Here is a 25122-nt window from a genome sequence, read left to right as displayed (position 1 = left end):
GGACAATGCAGTGTCGTAGCTTGACACTTATTTCTAGTGAGGCAAACAATTTTTTGGTGTGGGAGTCGAGGCCTCATTGCGGTTCAACATGGTAGTTTAACGTGCAGTGACAAATATTTCATGTATATTCATTTTTGTTTTACTTATATACTTTAATATATCAATATGATATATATAGGTAAAAATGTCAAGTGCCTGTGCTTTTAACTGCAACTTGAAAAGAATGGCAGTTTAGACAAAGGCAGAAATTTTTCCTTCCAGCAGTGTCATTTATGAACCACTCAAAGAGTTGTTGTGACGATTCTAAACGCGAAGAGAGCGTGGTACTCTCACTATACACGAAATACTTGATTTAACGTCTTTATTCTGACTGGACGTGGCTGCATATTTATACATCCTGTACATCCTCATGTCTAGAGATGATAACATTTCTATATACCCCATTCATCTCTTATTTTATGCAGGATATGCAAGTATTTTCTAGATATTCATAATCATGAAATATTATATAGCAGGTATTTGGGTGTTTAAAAAATTGTAAATTGACAAAGAGTTTTCAGACATTATCCATCTTTAAATTTTAAGGACTCTACTGTTTTCGCTCTCCTTTTTTTTCAGGACGCATTTGATTTGCCACACATAAGCGCAATGTTCTTGTCTACTTGTTTTAAAAAAAATCAATTTGTTGAATTTTTATTATGATATAATGATATTTTCCAATGCGCATTCGACAAATACGTTTGAATATACAGATTCGGTGATATTAAAGTTAAGATTAGCCATGCTCGCTTGTATTTTAAACGGTACCACGATGCGTGAATAGATTATAACTGCCTCAAATATGAATAAAGGAACATGTCGGTGAGAAGTGGATCAAAGTTGGTTCTCATAGGAAGGCCGACTGTCTGTTGAAAAACAGGTCCACCAAAATAACAAATATGTTGTCAGTAAAACAAAACAAAAAAGCATGACGTCAGTTCACAATTCTAATCTCTTGTCTGAAACAAGGATTTTTTACAAAATACAAATTGTACGTTCCTACAAACAAGATATTTCTATCCAAGTTGGTAGTATTTATGAAAAAAGATGGACATATTTTTTTACTTCTTTTAGTTAATGTTAAGGGCATCCGAACCATCTCACTTTATACTATTGAAAAGACGTATACTCTATCACTCTTCATCCTTCTCTATTTCTTTTCTTGGTCAAAACTTTGGTGAATCAGTTACCTCATTGCCTTAATGAAAACTACGCTACTGCAATGGAGGGTATTAAAAAAAATAGAAAAACAAAGAAATTGTCAAAGGAAAACAGAAGTACCAGGACAAAACCAATTGCATTGTACATAATACTCGATGATACCAACGAAGAAAACTAAAAAGATGCCATAAAGAAAATCAGGGATATACAATCATTTCCCGCATCAGTCCTCAATCAAATTGTTGCTAGCCTATTCACGATCAGATGCAAATGAATTGAAAGAAATGTCCTTATATCTGAAGCAAGCATCAGATTCTCAATATAGAAGGAAAAAAAAACACACAAAAAGACACTGACGTGAGTCCGGTCTTAGAACAGGCAGAATATTTATTCGTGACGTTGTAAAACTATTTTAGCGCTAAACCATGATCTGTATTATTTATAATCCACTCGACAGCGCATGTCAGTCTGTAAAACACAAATGTGATCTGTATCATTTATAATCCACTCGACAGCGCATGTCAGTCTGTAAAACACAAATGTGATCTGTATCATTTATAATCCACTCGACAGCGCCTGTCAGTCTGTAAAACACAAATGTGATCTGTATTATTTATAATCCACTCGACAGCGCATGTCAGTCTGTAAAACACAAATGTGATCTGTATCATTTATAATCCACTCGACAGCGCCTGTCAGTCTGTAAAACACAAATGTGATCTGTATCATTTATAATCCACTCGACAGCGCATGTCAGTCTGTAAAACACAAATGTGATCTGTATCGTTTATAATCCACTCGACAGCGCATGTCAGTCTGTAAAACACAAATGTGATCTGTATCGTTTATAATCCACTCGACAGCGCCTGTCAGTCTGTAAAACACAAATGTGATCTGTATTATTTATAATCCACTCGACAGCGCCTGTCAGTCTGTAAAACACAAATGTGATCTGTATCATTTATAATCCACTCGACAGCGCCTGTCAGTCTGTAAAACACAAATGTGATCTGTATCATTTATAATCCACTCGACAGCGCCTGTCAGTCTGTAAAACACAAATGTGATCTGTATCATTTATAATCCACTCGACAGCGCCTGTCAGTCTGTAAAACACAAATGTGATCTGTATCATTTATAATCCACTCGACAGTGCCTGTCAGTCTGTAAAACACAAATGTGATCTGTATCATTTATAATCCACCCGACAGTGCCTGTCAGTCTGTAAAACACAAATGTGATCTGTATCATTTATAATCCACTCGACAGTGCCTGTCAGTCTGTAAAACACAAATGTGATCTGTATCATTTATAATCCACTCGACAGCGCCTGTCAGTCTGTAAAACACAAATGTGATCTGTATCATTTATAATCCACTCGACAGTGCCTGTCAGTCTGTAAAACACAAATGTGATCTGTATCATTTATAATCCACTCGAAAGTGCCTGTCAGTCTGTAAAACACAAATGTGATCTGTATCATTTATAATCCACTCGACAGTGCCTGTCAGTCTGTAAAACACAAATGTGATCTGTATCATTTATAATCCACTCGACAGCGCCTGTCAGTCTGTAAAACACAAATGTGATCTGTATCATTTATAATCCACTCGACAGTGCCTGTCAGTCTGTAAAACACAAATGTGATCTGTATCATTTATAATCCACTCGACAGTGCCTGTCAGTCTGTAAAACACAAATGTGATCTGTATCATTTATAATCCACTCGACAGTGCCTGTCAGTCTGTAAAACACAAATGTGATCTGTATCATTTATAATCCACTCGACAGCGCCTGTCAGTCTGTAAAACACAAATGTGATCTGTATCATTTATAATCCACTCGACAGTGCCTGTCAGTCTGTAAAACACAAATGTGATCTGTATCATTTATAATCCACTCGACAGTGCCTGTCAGTCTGTAAAACACAAAAGTGATCTGTATCATTTATAATCCACTCGACAGCGCCTGTCAGTCTGTAAAACACAAATGTGAAAAAGGCAACTTTGTTTTTACTTTTCTTGAGAGATATGAATTAAAGTTTTAAGAGATATTTAATTATTTTTATGGATATTTCAAACAGTTTGTATTACATGTATAACATAATTAGTTCAGAAAATACATATATATGGATCATCGTGTAATGATGATAAAAATTGTGCCTATATGTTATTCAAAAGGGTAGCTTAATTATTTGATAACAGTGAACTTTTTAACAAGATTAAAAAAATAACACCAGCAACGCTTGATTGGAAATATACATGTGCACTGGAGATCAATAAAATGTTTTAATTTTAAGGTGTATTTCGGTTATTTTTTACTTTTTACTTTTGCTTCTTTTGAGCGTGTGGGGATATCATTATTAGAACTATTAATAATTCAATAAAGTAAAATGAAAACAGCTTATTGTAATTTCTTTAATTGATATGCTATAATTACTAGTTTTTAGTTATGTGTGATTCATCATTATAACTTATCTGCTCCTTGTGGGTGTTGTGAAATATCTGTATCTGTATTTGTACAACACAATTAAGTTAACCAAAATTAACACCAAATCAAACCGAGGTCTTCAACAATGGGTTTTAACCGCCTCTGTGGTCTCGTGGTAGCCTGTTCACCTCGATTGCAGGAGGTCGTGGGTTCGAACCAAAGACTTTAAAATAGGTATGTGCTGCTTCTCCGCTTAGCACGCGGCATTTAGGAGTAAGAGCAAAGACTGGTCGGCTCGGAGTCAGAATAATGTGTCTGGGTAAGGTGACATGTCTTCCTGCGGACTGTTACTTTGTAAACTAGCTCGTTTAAAATCCGGCTCAGCGTGTCGGTCTAGTACAAAGCAGGGTTTATATTCATATTACATTTACATGTTCTCGTCCTGAATATGCATATTAATTTGCCGCTGGATGTTAAGCAGCCATCCATTACCATGAACAATGGGCCAGCACACACACCGCATGACAAGCCTAAAGGGAGCAAGCATGGGAAGAATAAGAAAAAATGATAGAACCGTAGAGAAAAGGGAGTAAATAAATCAGCTAGACCATGCTTAATATCAAACTTCCTCGAAGGCAAAATAATCCGTTTCAAATATGATCTGAAAAATCCAGGATTTATTATTAGTAGATCATCCACCGGTGGCCGCTCCTTGTGCAATCTTGAAATGTGTATGACATATATATATTTTAGATAAAAAGTTATTGCAGATATTAAATGATTACTCTCAAGATATTATAAATATTCTAACAACTTTCTAAACACTAATCAAATAAGTTGATAAATCTATAAATTTTAAAAGTATACCAAAGATAGTAAATATGAAAACGCAAGTTGACTTTAAAACAAAATTTTACACAATAATACTTGCATAAATTGCTACTTAGAAGAGTTTGGTTTTTGATCTATTGTCACTTGTTTATGAAATATATTTTTTTTCATAATTCGACTATGATTCTTGCTAGTTTTGTAAGTTTAAATACAAGTCTTCTTACGCTCTTTTTGTGGATTTAGCATAGACTTTAGAATTTTATTATTTTTCAAGATAGAAAATTGATTGATTTTTTTTGTACAAGATATTCGGCACTACATTTTCAATAGATGCAAACATATATATATATATATATTATTATAATTAATATATTCCCACCCTATTATATAATACATACGTCTGCGGTGCTCTTTGTGAAATGTCGTTCCGACTGTGACAGCTTATGTATTCAGGTGTACATCATGAATAAGGTTGAAATTTTGTACTAAAAACAGACAAAATAATATCTTATTGGAATAATGAAAGGATTTGACATATATGAAAATATTGGTCTACATTTTTGGATAGAAAATACAAATAGTGAATGGGTCTATTCAAAGTCCATTACCTCGTCAGTTGCTGTGTTATGCCATATCTTAATGGTTTTTTTTTGTCACATGACCATGATGACAAATCTTTTTCAATATCCTCTGTTTATCTTTTGCACAATCTAATTGAATTATTGATCTCTGATTTCGTTATGCTCATATGCACACGCGTTTCGATAGATCGGAATTTAATTAAATTAATTTTTTCACAACTTTTTAAATAAGAAGGGATTTAAGTCTGCTTTTGCTTGACTGAATGTTTACCTCTGTATAGATTGGCTTGCTTAATTGTTTAACGTCCAGTGACAATTAGTTCATGCATGTTCATGACGTGGACATATTTGGCTGTTCTGTTTTACCCTCTGTAAGATAAACTAAACATTTCCAAGAAATCTATGACTTGCATGAATTATAATTCATTGATAAACTCTAGAAAAGTGTGTTTAATCCTTATAATTCTCAACCTAAACATTTGCAATTTTTAAAATTTACATTTTTTTTGAGTTGACTGCTTGCCTTTCTCTACAAATAAGCGTTGCTGTCACCACTAATTAATAGTAAATAAGAAAATACATAAATAAAAACCAATTAGAAATCAAGATTTTGAAATTGGGTGCTTTAAGAGTTTGATAAATATATTGGAAACAGTAAAAATTCATTCGAGTCCCTCAATATATTACAATGAGGGAGAACGATAGAGAGAAAATGCACTATAACTGAGTAGAAATTCCGTGTTCAATGTCAAATGCTATTTGTTTTTAAATGGCTTAGGACACAGCAGACAAAAATTACCAACATAGTGTTTTCATTGTATATTTGGTAGCTATAAGTTGTAACAGTCAGTTTCGATGATTATACAATTGTATCTATGATGAGTTTATTATACACCACTAAGACAGAACAAAATAATCTGATTAAAACCAAGGATTTATATAGTAATATAAATCTTTGTTCAAACCGAAATCTTTGCTATCAATTTAATATTTGTTCTTTCGAAAAATATGAATGTCAATATATATCAGGTCGACTGTTTTGTTATAAATTTGGCTGTAAGTTTCTTCGTTTGAATTGTTTCACATCTTGCCATGTCAGGGCCTTTTGTAGCTGACTATACGGTATGTGTTTTCGTAATTGTGAAGTCCGTACGGTGACCTAAAATTGCTTACATTGACGTTATTTGAACTCTGGTGGATAGTTGTCTCATTAGCAAGCTCCTTGTATTCATATATAAATGTATGTTAATTCATTTTCTGTAATAACATTTCTTCAGTCATAAAAATATAGAAAAGCATTGATGCTCAATTTCTTGAATGACGCTATATTCTTCGTTATGACAAGATTTTATATCTTCAAATTTCAGGAAATTCCTTTGGGTACTAAATGCATGTGTACCTCTAATTGCTGAATTTTTATTTGTTTGTATAAATGATTAATCTTTCATGCAAAACCTTAAGAAAGGAAAAAATAAATGTTATGACACATTAATCTACATTTTAACCCATAATGGCAGCAGAGACATACAGTTATATATGTCTCTGATGGCAGATACCTTGATAATTGATGACGTACTTCATTGTTGACAATGTTATGTTCTTGCATGCTTTGTGTACGTCCATTCGATCAGAAGAGACAGGTGTTGGTTGTTGGTGTGTTCTGTTATACCATGGTATATTAATATTTACGGTTTATTAATATAATACTTCCATGGTTATGTTCCGGACCATATTAGTATTTGGACCATACCGTTTATTATTAAGAGTTTTTTTTTTTTATTAAATATTGACTCTTGTTTTCATATGTTGATTTATTGTTAATAGATGATTAATGAAATAAAGTGAAGGGAAAGTAATTTGAATTTAGAATAATTAAAAAAAAACTAATCTAATGGTAGCACTAACAAAAGAACAGGTTGACATGATAGATACTCTTTAAATTGACGCTAGCGAAGGCAAGATAAAGGATACACTACGATTCAGACAATATGTCAAAGAACGGATTTTATTTAGTAGTTCGTGCCGATTTTGATTCGGAAACTGTGTGTTCCTGCGAAGGAAGTTAGAATTTATTTGAAAAATACCTATATGGTCTAGATACTCATATGGTCCGACCCGTTAATAACCAAATGAGTATACGCATATATATAGTCATGAGTCATGACCATACACGTATGGTTCAAATACTCATATGGTTTGGAACAGTAACTGTTATACCAAGGATTTCTTACAATACAAATACTTGGATATACTCTCCAAATCAGTATTGTTCATGAAACTTAAGGTCAATAAGCTGTCCCTTGTAACATAACAGCGTGCCCCACTCACCTTAAAGACTGTACTCTTATATAGTCACTTATGATATGCTCCTTTATGTTACTTGAAATATTCGGCTCTCACCTGAGCAAGCTTTTAGTACGCTTATTGTTTTTATCTTTATATTAAAAAATGTAAAACATGACATTAACTATTAAAATCGAATGCAGGAAAAAAAGTTACAGGAAAAAATGTCGTGGAAAAAAGTCGCGGAACGAAAAGTCACATGAAAAGTCACAACAAAAAGGTCCCTGGAAATTAAGTCCCAATAACTTAAGCTAGAAAAAAATAGGAAAGGAGAGGCGAAAGATACCAAAGGGACATTTAAATTTAGTATATATCTTCAGTGTGAATACATATATTTTTTTTTACATGTAGGCATAAACAATATATGTATTATATGTCTCTAATGTACGGAAAAGGTCCGAGGCACAACAAATTATTTGAAATTGTGTGTAATTAATACCTTTTGATGAGAAGTAAATTGAAATAATGCGTTTGTAAGTCATATTTCAAATTGGTTCGGTATAAATCTGTTGATTTTAATAATCTCATAAATATATTTCATACAAATTGTAATTAAAACTATTTTGTTTCTCTGAATGAACTTATTAAATTAGAATACAGAGTTGTGGAATGAATTTTCTAAGATTATAAACAGAGACGGTTATTAACTTATTAACTATGGCAAGCCAACGTGGACAAAAAGAGCCATGTATTTTTAATATTAAGAATTCATTTTCTAATATTAAAAAATGAATTTCTAATATGAAAAAAGAAAAAAACTATTTCTTAATATTAAAAAATGAATTTGTAATATTAGAAAATGGGTTTCTTAATATTAAAAAAAAAAGAATTTCTAACATTAAAAAATCATGTAATTAATATTAGAAATCCATTTTTTAATATCAGAAATACATTTTCTAATATTAAAAATTCGAAAGTATTTTCTTATATTCGAAATTCATTTTCTAATATTTATAAATGTTTTTTTAATATTAGAAATTCATTATTTAATATTAAAAAATCAACTTTCAGAGTTACAAATTAAAATCTTCATCACTAAAGAGTTTTGATTTGTTTATTTTCTATTCAATAACTCCTCCCTGTTTTCAAAGAATAAAAAAATTTGGCCGAAAAAAAGAATGAACTCAATCAGATTTTGCTAAGGATTGACGGGCAGCTTTATCAAATAATTTCGAAGAAGTTGAAATCCTGTTTAGAGATGACTCAACTAAACTGGAAAATGGGAGAGGAGAATTAAATGAGGTAACTGTTGAGCTGCTGGGATCGTCACTGGCATCCATGTCAAGATTAGTCAGAGACATGAGGAATGTTTCTGTAAATTCTGGCTAGAGAATTAAGGGGTGCAAGCCCGTCACACTACAAAGCCGATAGACCTAAAACAGGTATGGAATAGGCACAGTTTTATGAAAGATATTCTGAATTTGACTTCCTTAAATAATTTTGCTTTCATACAACGTCGAATTTCTTTCAAAATCCAATCTACTTCCACTATCTGATTCGAGACTTCAAGTTAACAAAATCATTGGCATACACATGCAAAATATTTAATAGGGAGAATAGGGGTCCGTTAACAAGTTAACAACAGCAAAAATATGCCCAAAACATGTTGACAGAAAAAGGTATTGTCTCACAGTGGGGGCGTAAATCCAAAGTTGTACCCCAAGCATAACGAGATGAAAAAATATTTGAAATTTTTTACTGATTTGTGCTCGATTTTAGAGAAAATATGATGTTTAGTCTCAAAAATCTACACCGAGCGTAACGAGGCAGAAAAATTGTGTATTTTTGCAGAATTTTAACTTAAATATGACGTATTTTTCATGTTTTTTCAACTAAAGGGGAAAGGGCGGTCACCTCTTACACCCCTTCTTTGATCTGCCCCTGTTGAAGGGGCACCAAAACTCATTTATTCCTATGAAACGCACCCATAATGTACCCGAATTGAAAAAAAAATACCCTTACAAGCCAAGGGAAGTTTAAAAAAAAACTTAAAACATAGGAACATAATATATGAGTTGGTGTGCCTTCATTTAATATTTTGCAAGTGTATGCTAATGATTTTGTAAAAGTCTCGAATCAGATAAAGTGGAAGAAGTCTAATCCAGATACTGAATGGGTAGCATAGCGACCCTATTCCGGAAAATGAACAATTCAGTGATCTCCGGTCAAACTAAGAATGGACTACGTATTATGATGAAGGCATGTTTGGGTAATCGACACAAGTTCAGGCATAAAAAAGCAAAATATAGATGGGACTACAGAAGGGTACCACCCCTCAGGTCGCAAGGTGGATTTTTAAAACTACCATTGGTCATAAGTCCCTTTTAAGGTAGATAGGGTGTCTTCCTCCATCTTGGATTTTGAAATACCAGAAAACAATCGGTCTAGATCTATAATAAAAGGTCTCAAATTTTGAGAGTAGTAGGTAATTCATGTGTAAGAATTTTCATTTCAATATAGAAAATGACATATTTGATCATATTTATAATTGTATTTTACAAAAAAACAGAATACTTTTGTTTGATTCTATATTTTCCAACTTTGCAACATAAGGGGAGGCAACTCAAATGTAAGGGCAGATAATTCACATAAAGTTACATTTACAATAGAATGTGTTAGGAATTTACCTATTTTATTATGTAGCAAGAAAACGGGTCCGGTGACCCCATTTTTTCTTTTTCTTATCTGAAAGCATACTATTAGAGCTATCTTCTCATATTTTATCTCAAAATTCTATGGTGTAGTTTTCATTTTATGGCAGAAAATTGGGTTTTTCATGCATAATCTATACAAAATCTGTCAATTTTGCACAACCTGTAGCATGAAAATAAGGCCCGTGACCCATTCTTTTCATTATTTTTTAAAAAAAAGCATGATATAAACTACATTTTGGCAAATTATTAAAAAATTCTATGGATTATAATTTAGACACCCCATCTACCTTAAGGGTTCTAAATTCGGTGAACGGACGTTTCGGTCACGACTTTTTTTGCTAAGGACATTTTCGCCAATGGACGTTTCTTTCCCGGACATTTCAGCCAACTGAATAAAAAAATATAACAAGAATGAAACCAAAGAGTTGTACACGTGAGAGCGCTTACAAAGCAATTTTTCATGTAATTAATATTTCCAAGGGGCATAACTCTTTTAAAAATAATTGTTCGGCACTGATTTTCAAACTTGTCAGTCGCAATGTTGATATAAACCTAATATATAAGAATTGCTCTTTGGTCGGGTTGTTGTCTCTTTGACGCATTCCCCGTTTCCATTCTCAATGTTATTATACAAATCTGGCAAGAATTGTACACGTGAGAGAGCTAACAATACCGGACGGACAAAAGGACGGACGCCCGATTTTTCTATGTCCCCCACAACGCGTCGCATGGGGGACAAAAAACCAACGAGTTTTCATAATCTTTTTTATTTTAGATTAATATTAATTTGCACTTTAGTCTTCGGGGATGAGTATGTTTCTGATTTTCGAGTTGGGTGATGATGTACAGGTGCAGCTGATAAAAATCGCACCTTTTAACAAAATGGGGGGACATAACTACTCACAGATGATAAGCAAAGGTGCCTTTTTCGGGTATGGGCATATTGCTCACATAGGCTTCGGGAAAAGCTCGAGAGTATTCGCAGTCTTATAAGGAGTTTTTACAACAAGTATATACAAGTGTGTATACAAGTGTGTAAACAGCAACTGACCAATTAACGACACACAAAACCAAAGACATATAGTAAGTGATTTATACAGGATGGAAGAGTATTTTTAATGCTAATTTGTAGTTTTAGCAAAGTATATTTAGTTTAGCAAGTATTATAACATCATATGTTCACAACATAAGTCAGATTTTAACTATAACAGCAACATATTTCAGTCTCCTAGTACGTATTTGTTATTCTTTAAACTTCTTGTATTCAGGAGAAAACTCATTAAATCAGTAGAATGTTATATTGAATTAATAGGAAAGTAACTACAGGGGGAATGAAAATAAAATAACAAACATCATTCAGATCCCGTCAATTTTATTTTGTTCAATACCTCTGAATAAAAATAACGGTATTCTGTATTCAGTAACGTCACACGTTTTCTGCCAAGTTCTATTAAAGCGTATCAGTCAACTTTGAAGCAATGTATCTAAAAGACAAGGATGGTGACATATTTGTTTCTATATATGCATGGATTTATTATACAATCCTTGATATTATGTTAGTTTTTAGTTTTTCTCCGTATATAAGAACATATAAGAACATAGCCATCAATAGAAAAATAAAAAAAAATAATTTAAAAAAAAAAAGCATTTTCCCTATATGTATATTTGTGGCCAAAAATGACGTTTTCTTATAAAAATTATAACAACAAAAACTGGTGACCCCTATTTTTTATTTCATATTCCGATGTAACTCGAATCAAAGTACAATTGTGCCAAAAATTATAGAAATCAGGAGATATGACATTTGGTATCGTGTTACCTTAAAAGACGAAGGGAGAAAATATTTTTTAACAAGCATTACTTTTCATTGAGACGTTCAACACTGTAAATATTAAAATATACAAGCCAAAGTGGACAAAAAGTACTGTAGCTCTTTTTGTCCACTTTGGCTTGCCATAATTAACTGGCTTTAATTTACTATTCAAGTTACATTTCATGTTAATCTAGTTACCTTGCAAAACAAATTATAGTAGTAGAAGGTGACCCATCCCTATTTTATGCACAGTGGGATTACAAACTCCACGGCCATACTCTGGAGCATGAAACATCTACTAAATACCTAGCCTGCACCATTGCAAATGATCTAGATTGGGGAGAACACATAAACAACATCACAGAAAAGCCAGCCGAAGCCTTTGTTTCTTACACCGAAACCTCCACATCAGCTCAAAATCCATCAAAGAGCATGCCAATAAAATATTAGTAAGACCGCAAAATGAATACTCCAGCTGCACGACAGTATGGGACCTGTACCAGCAAAACCACATAGAAAAAATCGAAAAAGTACAAAGACGAGCTGCAGCACGACATGTAACCAGCAGACATAGAAATAGATCAAGTGTCAGCAATATGATTACGGAATTATGATGGAAAAGCCTACAAACAAGAACTCAGAAAAGAAGCTCGACTCATCATGTGCTACAAAATAACAAACGACCTTGTAGCCATAGACAAGAGTAAATACCTACAAAAACCAACAAGAAGCTCTAGCCGGACAGGACATCATACTTACCTTTTACAGCCAGCCACCAAAGACTGTAGGAAATGGTCCTTCTTCGTAAACACCGTCAAGGAATGGAACAAACTGCCTCCAGATATCGCTACATCAAAGTCTCTTGAGATATTCAAGTCTTAAATGACCAAAACTTCTAACTAAATCGATCAACAGTTAGTTTTTAATCATGCGCAACTTGCCAGAATATTCATCATGTTGAATGTGGGCAGTATTTGGAAGACGAAGAAGAAGAAGAAGAATTATTTACTATCGGGACAGATTAGAACAACAAAAAAACTTTAAAATATTCTATTTTTTCATTTATTTACCAATGGAAGAACCTTAAAAACCTTTTAAAAGGGAGAAAAGAAGCATTTGTACAAAAAATGACATTATTTCCCATCAGATTCCAGTGATTTATTCTAAATTTTATCATTTATTAATTCCGTAACACATACGTTTCCATTTCTGAAGGTTTTATTTTGTGCGTATTTACGGGGGATTGCCTCCCTTGAAAAATATCAAAACAATGACAGAATCTGTTACAGATAATTCTTTTGAAACAACTGCTGTTAAATTACTTCAGAGATTTCACTTACTACAACAAGAAAGAGTAGAAACTTACACTTTATTTGAGGAGTACGGGTTTTTCATAGTGTTCCTTTTCAGGATTTTTCATGTTGGTTATTTATGTTATAAATTTTATGTCCATGTTTGTATTGCCAACTCTAAGGAAAGCTTATTTATTTATTATAGGCTGTGTCTTTGATCAATTGAACGGGGAAACATTCCCACAATCACCCAAGTGGGTCTTTTTTTCTTGAACAAGTGTTCATTTCTATCAGTATGACATGTACTTGTTCAAGAAAATAAGACCCATTGTGGTTATTGGGAATTTTCCCCCGTTCAATTGATCACTATGATGAAATTCAAATATTGAAAATTTCTAAAATACACATATTTATATATAAAAAACCAATATATTGCATGACTTTAATGCAAGTTTCTTTATTTGATTTATATTTGAAATTGAATTGATTAATAGTTACACATCTTGATGCACATAAAATAAATCTTCTTTATGTTTCTTGTCGCTAATAAGGTGAACCCTTTGAATTTGTTTCCTAAAGCTAAGTCTTTAAAGCAAGGATTGCATTTTAAGCCTTTCCACCTTTTTTGAAAGATCAATTGATATTGTCAAATAACCAATGAGTACCAGTCTACATGTACCTACTGTAAGTTATTGTTTGTGGTGATTGAATCACAATCATAAATATGTTACCTTGCAAAATAAATTATACTAGTAGTATAGTAGAAGGTGACCCATCCCTATTTTATGCACAGTCAAAAGAAGGCTAATTTAAAGCACCCCTCAGGTTTATCAATATTCTGGATAAACTTTGTCTACAAAATTTTGTTCAGTTACAATACATGTGTTAATAAATAATTAAAAAAAAACCCCAGAAATTATGATTTTCTGAGTTAAAAGATAAATTTTAAGGATAAGAAATTGTAACCTTAGCCCAAAATAAAATGTCTTGCCTTAGACCAGCAGAACAATTATTATTTCAGTATAATCTGCACTGACACTTTTTTTCAACCTCACTTTTCACCAATTTAGAGGTTTCATGCCAAATTTTTTCTGTATAATGAAATATATCCCCTGCATCACTTAAGCAAACTGCGTCAAATTAGCCATACAATGTTTTTCATGTTTTTCTTGTTTTCAATGCTTCTTTGAAACATACCTGTAAAAGAAATTGACAATTCCCCAATTTTTAAATGAATTGTTTGATTCCCAATTTCTTAAATGAAATAGTGTTTGACTTTCAGAATGGAAATGAACAAAATTGTTTCCATTGAAATTTAGGGTAACATATAAATTCAACATCGAGTTTCAAAAAAATATTTCTTGTTCCTGTATATGCTATTGGAAAAAAAATGTTGTTGATTTTAAAAACACATTGCAATATAAAATTCTTTGTCCGAAGAAAAAATCCTTATCACTTCTTAAAACAATAAGAATGATTAATTAGAATTATTGTCCCTGAAAATGTGTAATTCAAGAAGTTAAAGTCACATGATACTTCAAATTAAAAAAAAAAGAGTTGAATATGTTTTATATACTATAAAACAAGTTTACATGGACTCTATCTTAAAAAAAAATCCTCTATCTTATCAAAATCTTCAGAAATGTACTGCTATTGAATTATTGTCTTCCCATACAGTAAATTTATTACTCTTAATTCGCTGATGGCTTTTCCATATGCAGTGACCCTAACCATTAGACCTCTCCTATAACTATTTTTTTTTCATTTCTAGGGAGTTTAAAAAGTGAATTGGCATTTTAGGAGGCAACCTGATTTGAGGAGATTTTGCTCGTAGCAATATGCATTTGACCTTAGAAGAACTTTTTTGTTTAAGGTCAGATTGAATAAAGGTCACCAAAGAAAAAAAAAACATTAAAAAAATGAAAAAAAATACTCTGACACACCATGGCCACACTACACTAGTCATGCTAGTTGTATTGGTAGTCATATTCTTTAAAAAGCTGAATGAAAATTAATTTTTGATTTTGTATTTTTGTCTATCTTATTTCTGAGAGACTGTCTGTGTTAACACAAATTTTGACATGCATTTGAATATATTTTAATTCAGCTTATTTTTTCAGAGGTTTTGTGGCATATTTAAAGGGACATCCAAATTACAATTTTCCTTTGTATCGTCAGCTTGTTCATGAGATAACAGAAACATTCAACAAAATATCTACAGATATTATAGTCATTAAAACCAGACTTAATGATGATCACCAACAGAATACTGTAGCTGGACCCATCAGTAAAATACAGGAGCAGGAGCAGAAGAAATTAGAAACTGTAGGTTGATAAATGTGGTTTGAATTGTCTCCTTTTTCTAAGATCTTTCGTGGCTGAAATTGTAATGAACTGATCATAGGATGGAATAAATGATTTAAAATTTTATGATGTGGTGAATATAAGCCAAATTATTGGAAATATATAATTCCTGAGGTCCCTTTTCAGACTCTACCACAACAAATATTTCTGCATTTTTAAGTAGGAAAATTTCTCCTTGTATTTAAAAAAAAAGATCTTAAAGATATCTTGTCATTGTATAAGTTGTAGTTGCAAACAAATATTACAGTGATTGGATTTATATCTTCAATGGCTATTTGCTTTGTTCACATCCTAATCCTTAACCTGTGTTGTCATACACAAGAGCAAGTTAAGTTACTTCTGGACTCCCTCCTTCATTTAGCTGGTCCTTCCATCCTCTCAAAAGACATAGAGGGTAACTTATGTCATCTGTAACTTTAAGAATTATTGATCAACATTATTACAACTTTGCGCAGTAGTTTTACAGCATACATATTGAAGATGTACATGTACACCATCTATAATTGTCTATTTTGGACAGATTGAAAATACTCAGGGTTGGCAAAGTAATACCTAGGCCCAGGCTGGGCAATACCCCCAAAAATGATTTTTAAGCTTGTTTTTAAAATAGAATAGTTAAGACATATTGTAGTTTCTCAGTATTATTGCTATATACATATATATAACGTGAGGGTACCTAAATTGCACCTATTTTGACAGTTTTTTCACCCACATTTATTTATGATCCAGACACAAGTTTCCATTCTGTGTTTAATTTGTAGATATATCCTTACTTACTATATAGTTCCACCAATTTAATTTTGAATCCATATTGAATCATAGAAAAATGGATTTGAAGCAATCTCCAAACAATCCATGATTCTGTAATGAGGAGTACCCAAATTGCATCCATGCTTAAATTCACATCCATAAAAATCGAATAACTAATGTTTTGTTTTATTTCTCCAAATATTTAGAACAATTTGACAATAGTCCATGCTTACTATTAATTTTTTAAGAAATGAATTCCTGTAACATATTTTAATTGCTAAATTTTAAAAGTTGACTTTTTGTGGAGGTCCTGTAGATTTTACTTTTTCCAGTGAATACTTTATCTGTTATATACATGTACTGTCATATAAACTGTCAACTTTTGGCGTATATTTAAATATATTTAGCTATGTCGAAAGACATGTGGAATGTACACATGTCAAATCATAAAAATACAAATTGTTTAGTTTCTAAAAAAACTTGTAAGATTTCTGCTGCCTGTTGCTAAATGGGTGCAATTTGGGTACTCGGTGCAATTTGGGTACTCAGTGCAATTTGGGTACTGTGACGTGACATTTAATACAGATCAACCTTGAGAGTCATTTTCAGAAGATAAAAAAATTAATTTCTTCTTTTTCTCAATAATAACTGTGTATGAAATCTGTTGCATTTTTCAAGGAAACTAAAAATTGGAGCTTCCAAAAATTTAGGACCTGTCTTCATGTGAACATTCTATATGACGTGTTTTGCATTTTCAGATTTTTTGCTCATCAACTTCCTGTTAACCAAATGATTATATATTCTAAGACATAGCAGCCATGTATGGAACTTTCTTCTTATTTTTCAAAGGAACTACAATTAACATACATTGTATTCCTGAAATTGTGAACTAGTTACATGTATATTGTAAATACAGAGGTGTGAATCTCAACTACTACATGTAAATATAACTAGAATGTAGATGATCCAAATAAATGACTCACAAAAATTTCTATCTTATTCACTGTTATAAAAACACTAGTATCTATAGGAATAGAAGAAGTCAACAATCTAATTGTCTGAAACTGCTTCACTTGTCTGGATTTCAATGAAACATTCAAAGAATCTAGCAATTTTAATATTTTTATGCCATTAGACATAATTGTTTGTTTGTATTTATGAGTTCTAATATAGCTTATATACTTTTTCTGCTCCATTACAGACTGTACAACATCAGATATCAAGACAGAATGAATTAGATCATCCTGATGTACCAGGACACAAAGAACAATCTGAAAGCCATAAAGAAAAGTTTGTATACATAGATTGTAGGCAGATCATGTACTTTGTATTGCATATATTTTAATTTATATGAATATTAAAATCGCTCATATAATTGAAACACAAGAAACATTAGTGCTGCAGCCCCCATGCTCAATAAAGTTGATACATACACATTGCTGGATTTAGAGGGGAGTTATGGATTTTTTAACTCAAGTCTTTCTTTGGATTTTTAAAATCACTCCTAAGTCATGTATGTAAGTTGATGAGCTATATAACCACACAGTGATCTTCCAGAGGCCTTATAGCACTATGGTATATGAATATGTTTTATAATAGAATGTATTATGTGTTTGGATAGATACATTTTATTAATTGTGCAATTCAGTTATTTAAAACAAAATGTTTGATTTATTGATTTCAGGGGCGTAGCTGGCCTAAAAAAAATTGCAAGCATAAGTCTTTTACCAATTTTTTGGGACCTTTTTATGCCGAAAATAATTATTTTTGGTCATTTTCCAGGAATGCCATGCTTATGAAATTCACATTACTCCTTATTAACATGGTTGTTTTCAAATATAAAATAAATTTTATAAAACGGGAAGATCAGACGACAAGTCAACCGAAGCGTTTATCAATAGAAGGGCAATCAATGGACACTTGACCAACCCGGGATCAGATAAGACACAAAAGAACAAACAAAAACATTCAATATTGAAAACTAAATACTGATAAAAAACACGAACCCCGAAAAAAAAATGTGGCGACCTCCAGTGCTCCGGAAGGGTAAGCAGGTCCTGCTTCTTGCAAGACACCCGACCGTAGCGTTTAGCACTAAGGTCATTTTCGAATCAAAGGAGAGGTTTCTACGACAACGGTAGAAGGTCACTTGGGACACAGATACCCAAGGTGAATTAATAGTCTTTTGGACGAACGGACAATGTGAATACGAAATCAAACGGCGACTTTTAAGTCTTGACTTATAAGTGAGGGATATAAATCTAAGATGTTTTCAAGGTTATTGTATTGAGCCTGTATTATTAAATGTTAATACTGCATGTAAGACTTAAAGTATAGTTAATATCCAAAGTCAATATATATCTATTTTTTGCCAAGACAAATGATCGCAGAACTCTCTCGGTGTTGATATTCATTTCTCTGTGAACATGTATGAGCGCCAACGAAGATAGTCTTTCCTATACCATGGTTGAACGGAGATCAGCTTTCAGTCGCCGTAATGCACTAAATGACCGTTCAGTAGTTGATGTAGTTACTGGCATTGTAACTAGGATTGACACGATTGCAAACTATTGAAGGATATAGTTCCTTTTTAGTCACTGCTAGAGACGACATAAGAGATTTGGGCTACTTTATAACACCTGGACCCGACCAGCGTCTCTGCCATCTCTTTACCTCAGAGTTGAAGGTTTCTTGATTGTCCGTCAATTCGTGTCTAAATGTTTCGTATAGTTTGTCTATACACTCTGCTGTCAAAGATTCCAAACTTGCAGGTATAAGGGTCTGGCCTTGAAAACGATCAGAGTTATCCAGTAAACGTCCTGTGAATTCTTCAAAGAAATAGTCAAGAAAGGAGAAATACAAGGCTCGCTTCCAATACTGACTTGGGGTGTCAGCTGGATAGTTAGCCCGGTTGATCTGTCTTCCTACTCATTCTTAATTTAATTTCAGAATTAATTTTTTTGGGAAAAAAATGTGCAAGCAAATGAGTATTTGCGTAAAGGCAGCTACGCGCCTGGATTTTTAGTTGCTAAAATCAAGTAACTAAAAGGAGGAGGTATGAAATGAGCCCCTGAAATTGTATAAATAGTAAAATTACTCAAGTCTTTCAAAAGAATCTTAATGTTATTGATAAATAAACAGGTAACTTGAATCTGAACAATTTAATGCAGACATGTATCAATTTGGCACCAAAATTTGACCAGAGTAGAATTTTAATCCTTTTGAGTGATACCATTCTGAAAAATTGACATTAATTTGCTGACAGATCAAATAAACATATTATGCTTTTGGCATCATTTTTTTATAGACATGATATAATTGCATCACATTTTCAGCCTTTATATGCAGACAAAAGCCATACAGTAATTTCTAGACCTATTCAGAGTCTTAATTTGAAAAACACAGACTGCCAAACAGATAATTGCCAAGAAAAACACACATAAAACCATAATTATGACATATGAAAACCTATTTTTTAAGGCTGTATTATTCTTAATCTATCTAAAAGTGAATGTTAATCTCCAAAGTTCTTCATATTTTGAAAATTCAGTGGCTGAAATGCTATTCCACATACCTTTAACTTTTACTACAACCTTAGTTTTCAAGATAAGGTTTTTTTGGGGTTTTTTTTGTTGAAAGTTACAAAATGTATAACATTCACTAATATGTGTGTATCATTCTAAATGATACCTGTAAATGTACAAGTAACTTTAACTTTGGTTGATCAGGCGTCACCACACTTCAGAATTTTAGAGAGAAGTGTCTTCTCCCTAGCAACCAAGCAGCTTTGGGAAGTGATGACCCAATAGAAGACTTCAGGGTGAAGTGAATCATCTGTATAATGCTTTTCATGTGATAAATTTGTATGCATTATACATTTATATTACCCTATGGAGCCTTTTCATAACAAAAGTTTAGATTTTATTTCAATTGCCTTGTGGTCTAATCTACAGAAATGACAAAAGGAATTCAAAAAATCAAATAAAATTGAACTTTCAAGGTCTCAAAGCTATTTCAAACATCGCTGTTTCTGTAATAAAATTGAATTTTCAGAATCTCAAAGCTATTTCAAACATTGCTGTATAGGTTTACTCCCATTTATGATACAATAAATAAATCCAAAACAAGTCAATGTCAGAATGAAATTCTTAAGACTTTACTCTATAAATTGTTGTCTGTAATAGTTTATTTCCCTTTTTTTCCTGCCAAAAACACATGGTTGTCAACAAAAGTAAATACACAAAGTTTACCATTTATTCATGGATGTGTTTGCAAGAGTACAATCAAACCTGTATATAAAGGTCACCTTTGGGACCAGAGAAAACTGATCTTAAAAGAGGTTTTACTGTGTTAATTTTTAATTTGTTAATCAAATTTGGAAATAGGTATTCAATTTCAAGTACAGTCAAGCATTTATATAGTATTTGTGAAATAGATTGCAGCCAAATAAGCCTTTAGGTGTAATACCACCAAATCATAGTACGTCACATCAGGTTGCATACGAAAATAGGTCGAAAAAAAATATTCCCTTGAATTTGACAGTTGTAGGTAATTGATCCTACATTTCATTGCAGTAAAACATTTCTGAGTCATAAACATATATCTTGGGTATTTCAAAGCACCATTATTTCTTTATTTGGGGTTTCTATAGAATATTTTGGAAACTTGAGGTTACATGGTTACTAAAGCTTGTACACAGGTTAAAAAAGGGGAAAAATTTGATTGGTTAACTTCCAGTGATGGTTATTTTCTTATATGCAATGAAATGTTATGTGAAATTTTTTCTATAGTACTGGACAGGATAAATCTTTACTCATGCCAAGTATTTCTTTATTTGAAACAAAGATAAATTCTGCACAATTTTTTGAAAAGTGCAAATTTAACAAAGACTAATAGGGGGAAATCAATGGTGGTATTACACCTAATATGGGAAGCTATACATGCACCTTTGACCTTGTGAGTACTCTCATGTGTTAAAATTTCTTGCTATTTAAGTGAAATATTACAAATAATGAAATATTCTGAGTGGATTGAGTCTCCAAAATACATTTTATGAGAAAATTTCCTTGGAATAGGACTCTACCATGAATATTAGTTGACAGAACAAGCCATACTTAGAGTTTTGGGGAGCTTTTTCTCCTTATTTCTTATATTCTGCTATACTAGAAAATTTTTCTTAAGAAATACTTTAATAAATATATAGTTTTAAGTAAATGAAATTATTTTTAAAGCAGTAACAACAAATTATTCACCAAAAGAGAAGTTTTTTATGTCCCTCTCTGGAACGCGGCGTAAATTTAAGTTTTACGTAAGGACTTATTGAAACCTCCTTGGAGACAGTAAACTTTTATACGGATAGTTCATTCTGCTTGAATACTTCAATTAATCATTTATAATAACATTTCCATCATAAATGAGTGAAAGTTACCCCAAAATTTTTATTTATTGGCCTAAAAAGTAGAAATTTTGTGGAAATGAGAGGTATAAATGGACCAAAAGAGACCTTATAAGGAAGACAAAGAGGTCCATTAGTAGTATTTATCATCCTAAAGTCATCTTTTGTATCATATTCAACTGTTTGTAGGCAGATGAGATAAATATTTGATCATTTATTGGTCCACACTATATTCTATTATGATGCGGCTTTGTTTGGATTTTTCGAAGAAATTTTGCTCAAATCACTGTAGATGTCGTCTTACATTATACTAGATTTTTCTCAAACTATTGAACTGATTATGACAAAACTTGACAGGAATGCTTGAAATAACCAGTTTTACAAAGGAAAAAAGTCACATTCAGTTTATTTAACAAAAAAGTCTTCTTTAGGTGTAATACCACCAAATCATAGTACGTCACATCCGGTTGCATACGAAAATAGGTCGAAAAAAAATATTCCCTTGAATTTGACAGTTGTAGGCTCAGTCTTCAAGATGAACTGCTAAATCTACAGGCCCGGAGCTCAATTTTTGAAAATTTTTAGTTAGATTCTGTTGGCTTGTAGATATGATTTTTACAGGCCCGAGAGCAATATTACAAGCCTGGGCTGCCTGGGCTGCCACTCAGCGTGAAGACTGGTGTAGGTAATTGATCCTACATTTCATTGCAGTAAAACATTTCTGAGTCATAAACATATATCTTGGGTATTTCAAAGCACCATTATTTCTTTATTTGGGGTTTCTATAGAATATTTTGGAAACTTGAGGTTACATGGTTACTAAAGCTTGTACACAGGTTAAAAAAGGGGGAAAATTTGATTGGTTAACTTCCAGTGATGGTTATTTTCTTATATGCAATGAAATGTTATGTGAAATTTTTCTATAGTACTGGACAGGATAAATCTTTACTCATGCCAAGTATTTCTTTATTTGAAACAAAGATACATTCTGCACAATTTTTTGAAAAGTGCAAATTTAACAAAGACTAATAGGGGGAAATCAATGGTGGTATTACACCTAATATGGGAAGCTGTACATGCACCTTTGACCTTGTGAGTACTCTCATGTGTTAAAATTTCTTGCTATTTAAGTGAAATATTACAAATAATGAAATATTCTGAGTGGATTGAGTCTCCAAAATACATTTTATGAGAAAATTTCCTTGAAATAGGACTCTACCATGAATATTAGTTGACAGAACAAGCCATACTTAGAGTTTTGGGGAGCTTTTTCTCCTTATTTCTTATATTCTGCTATACTAGAAAATTTTTCTTAAGAAATACTTTAATAAATATATAGTTTTAAGTAAATGAAATTATTTTTAAAGCAGTAACAACAAATTATTCGCCAAGTTTTTTATGTCCCTCTCTGGAACGCGGCGTAAATTTAAGTTTTACGTAAGGACTTATTGAAACCTCCTTGGAGACAGTAAACTTTTATACGGATAGTTCATTCTGCTTGAATACTTCAATTAATAATTTATAATAACATTTCCATCATAAATGAGTGAAAGTTACCCCAAAATTTTTATTTATTGGCCTAAAAAGTAGAAATTTTGTGGAAATGAGAGGTATAAATGGACCAAAAGAGACCTTATAAGGAAGACAAAGAGGTCCATTAGTAGTATTTATCATCCTAAAGTCATCTTTTGTATCATATTCAACTGTTTGTAGGCAGATGAGATAAATATTTGATCATTTATTGGTCCACACTATATTCTATTATGATGCGGCTTTGTTTGGATTTTTCGAAGAAATTTTGCTCAAATCGCTGTAGATGTCGTCTTACATTATACTAGATTTTTCTCAAACTATTGAACTGATTATGACAAAACTTGACAGGAATGCTTGAAATAACCAGTATTACAAAGGAAAAAAGTCACATTCAGTTTATTTAACAAAAAAGTCTTCTTTATTCATTCAACTTGGAGAAACAAGGTCATTTTGTTCAGGTGTAACATCTCTAAAATAAAGACACGAACACACATGTAATAATTTTTGACAAACAACTAGGAAGGGAATAGGAGATTACAGCTACTTAAAATGTGTCAAACATTAATTAGGGATAATTTTTACCATTGTTTTATGCAGTATACTGTTACATCTTTCTCTCCAGTTAAGCTTTAAATTTTTGTAAGAAAGGGAAAAATCGTGATAGAGTCGGTCTGGAAAGTTAAATAACATTATTATGGTGTGACCGTGTGGGTTGATTTATTGCATGTACAAATGTACATTGTATCAGAACATGCACAACTGACGGATTTCATTTGACCCAGACGAGTTTGAAACTTCATTGCCCTTTCAAATGATTCAAATACAACAGCATTTTTCTGCAATGTATCAACATTCGTGTCAAGTACTCTTTACTATTTCAATATTTTATTTTCATTTTTCAGGTTAAAGGAAATTGTTGATAAAATAAATGACTTTTTGGAAGAACTTAAATATGAATCAGAAGAATTGTATGTTGAAGAAGAGGACGAGAGCCATGTTGAAAGATGACAACATTGATAAGTCGTAATTTGTTAGTTTAAGAATTGTTTCTGAGAGAAAAGAAAACTGTGCAAAGATGTCATGATACCCTTGAAGATGTGAAAATGAAAACGGGATTGTTTTATAAATGTTAACATCAATATTGTTTTATTGGAAGGGAGATATGGTTTTGTAATTTTCATATACATTCAATCTTTGTCTGTTACATTATTACTATGATATGTAAATGAATAAACCAATTCTCATATAGCTTTAACACAACATTGACATTGAAGGCAGAAAGCTCCCTTTTGAGTTTTTTGATGCCCCTGCCATGACGGAGGGGCATTAAGTTTTACCCTTGTCCGTCCGTACGTCCCAAAATTAGTTTCCATTCTCTAACTTTAGTTTGCCTCAACCAAATGTTATGAAACTCATACAAAATGCTTATTACCACCAAACACAGATGAAGTCGAATATGGGTGGCGTCATATTCACCGTTCTCCAGGTATGTCCCTTATCGAATGTAAAAATTGATGAATTTGCCGTATATTTACAAGTGGCATCTGTGTCCCATGGACACATTTTTCTTTCTTTTTTTTTTTTTTTGGATTTGTCATTCACAGTTACAGAGCTTTGATCAGATTTAATGCAATTTTTCATTAATCGTTCACTAACTCCAGTATTCCTGGATTGATTTCCTCAAAACATTACATTATTGTTGGGATTGATGAAAGGAGGCTATCTTTTATTGTATTAAATTTTCCAGTTTATTGCTTCAGAGTTATGGGACTTTAATTGTCAGATTTTAGTAAATTTTTCATATATTGTACCATAACTTGAGTTTGCTTTAATTGATTCAGTGGAAACTTTACATAATTGTTGGAATTGGTGAACATATGATTAAATGCTATCGAAATATCAGTCTATTCTTGCAACAATTTCAATATGCACAATA

General features: G+C 32.2%; 1 protein-coding gene across 1 annotated transcript; it reads left to right on the top strand.

Moving 5' to 3' along the window:
• Positions 1-13094: 13094 nt before the first annotated feature.
• On the top strand, positions 13095-24434 carry LOC127728322 (required for excision 1-B domain-containing protein-like). The gene is made up of 4 exons (XM_052235672.1): positions 13095-13232; positions 15265-15469; positions 17460-17548; positions 24089-24434. Exons 1-4 carry the CDS (start codon positions 13123-13125, stop codon positions 24192-24194), a joined length of 510 nt encoding a protein of 169 aa, XP_052091632.1. The 5' UTR covers positions 13095-13122; the 3' UTR covers positions 24195-24434.
• The last annotated feature ends 688 nt before the right edge of the window (positions 24435-25122 follow it).

Source organism: Mytilus californianus, unplaced genomic scaffold, assembly GCF_021869535.1.
Source record: "Mytilus californianus isolate M0D057914Y unplaced genomic scaffold, xbMytCali1.0.p SCAF_1, whole genome shotgun sequence".
NCBI lineage: Eukaryota > Metazoa > Mollusca > Bivalvia > Mytilida > Mytilidae > Mytilus > Mytilus californianus.
This window is presented reverse-complemented; position numbering and strand designations above follow the sequence as displayed.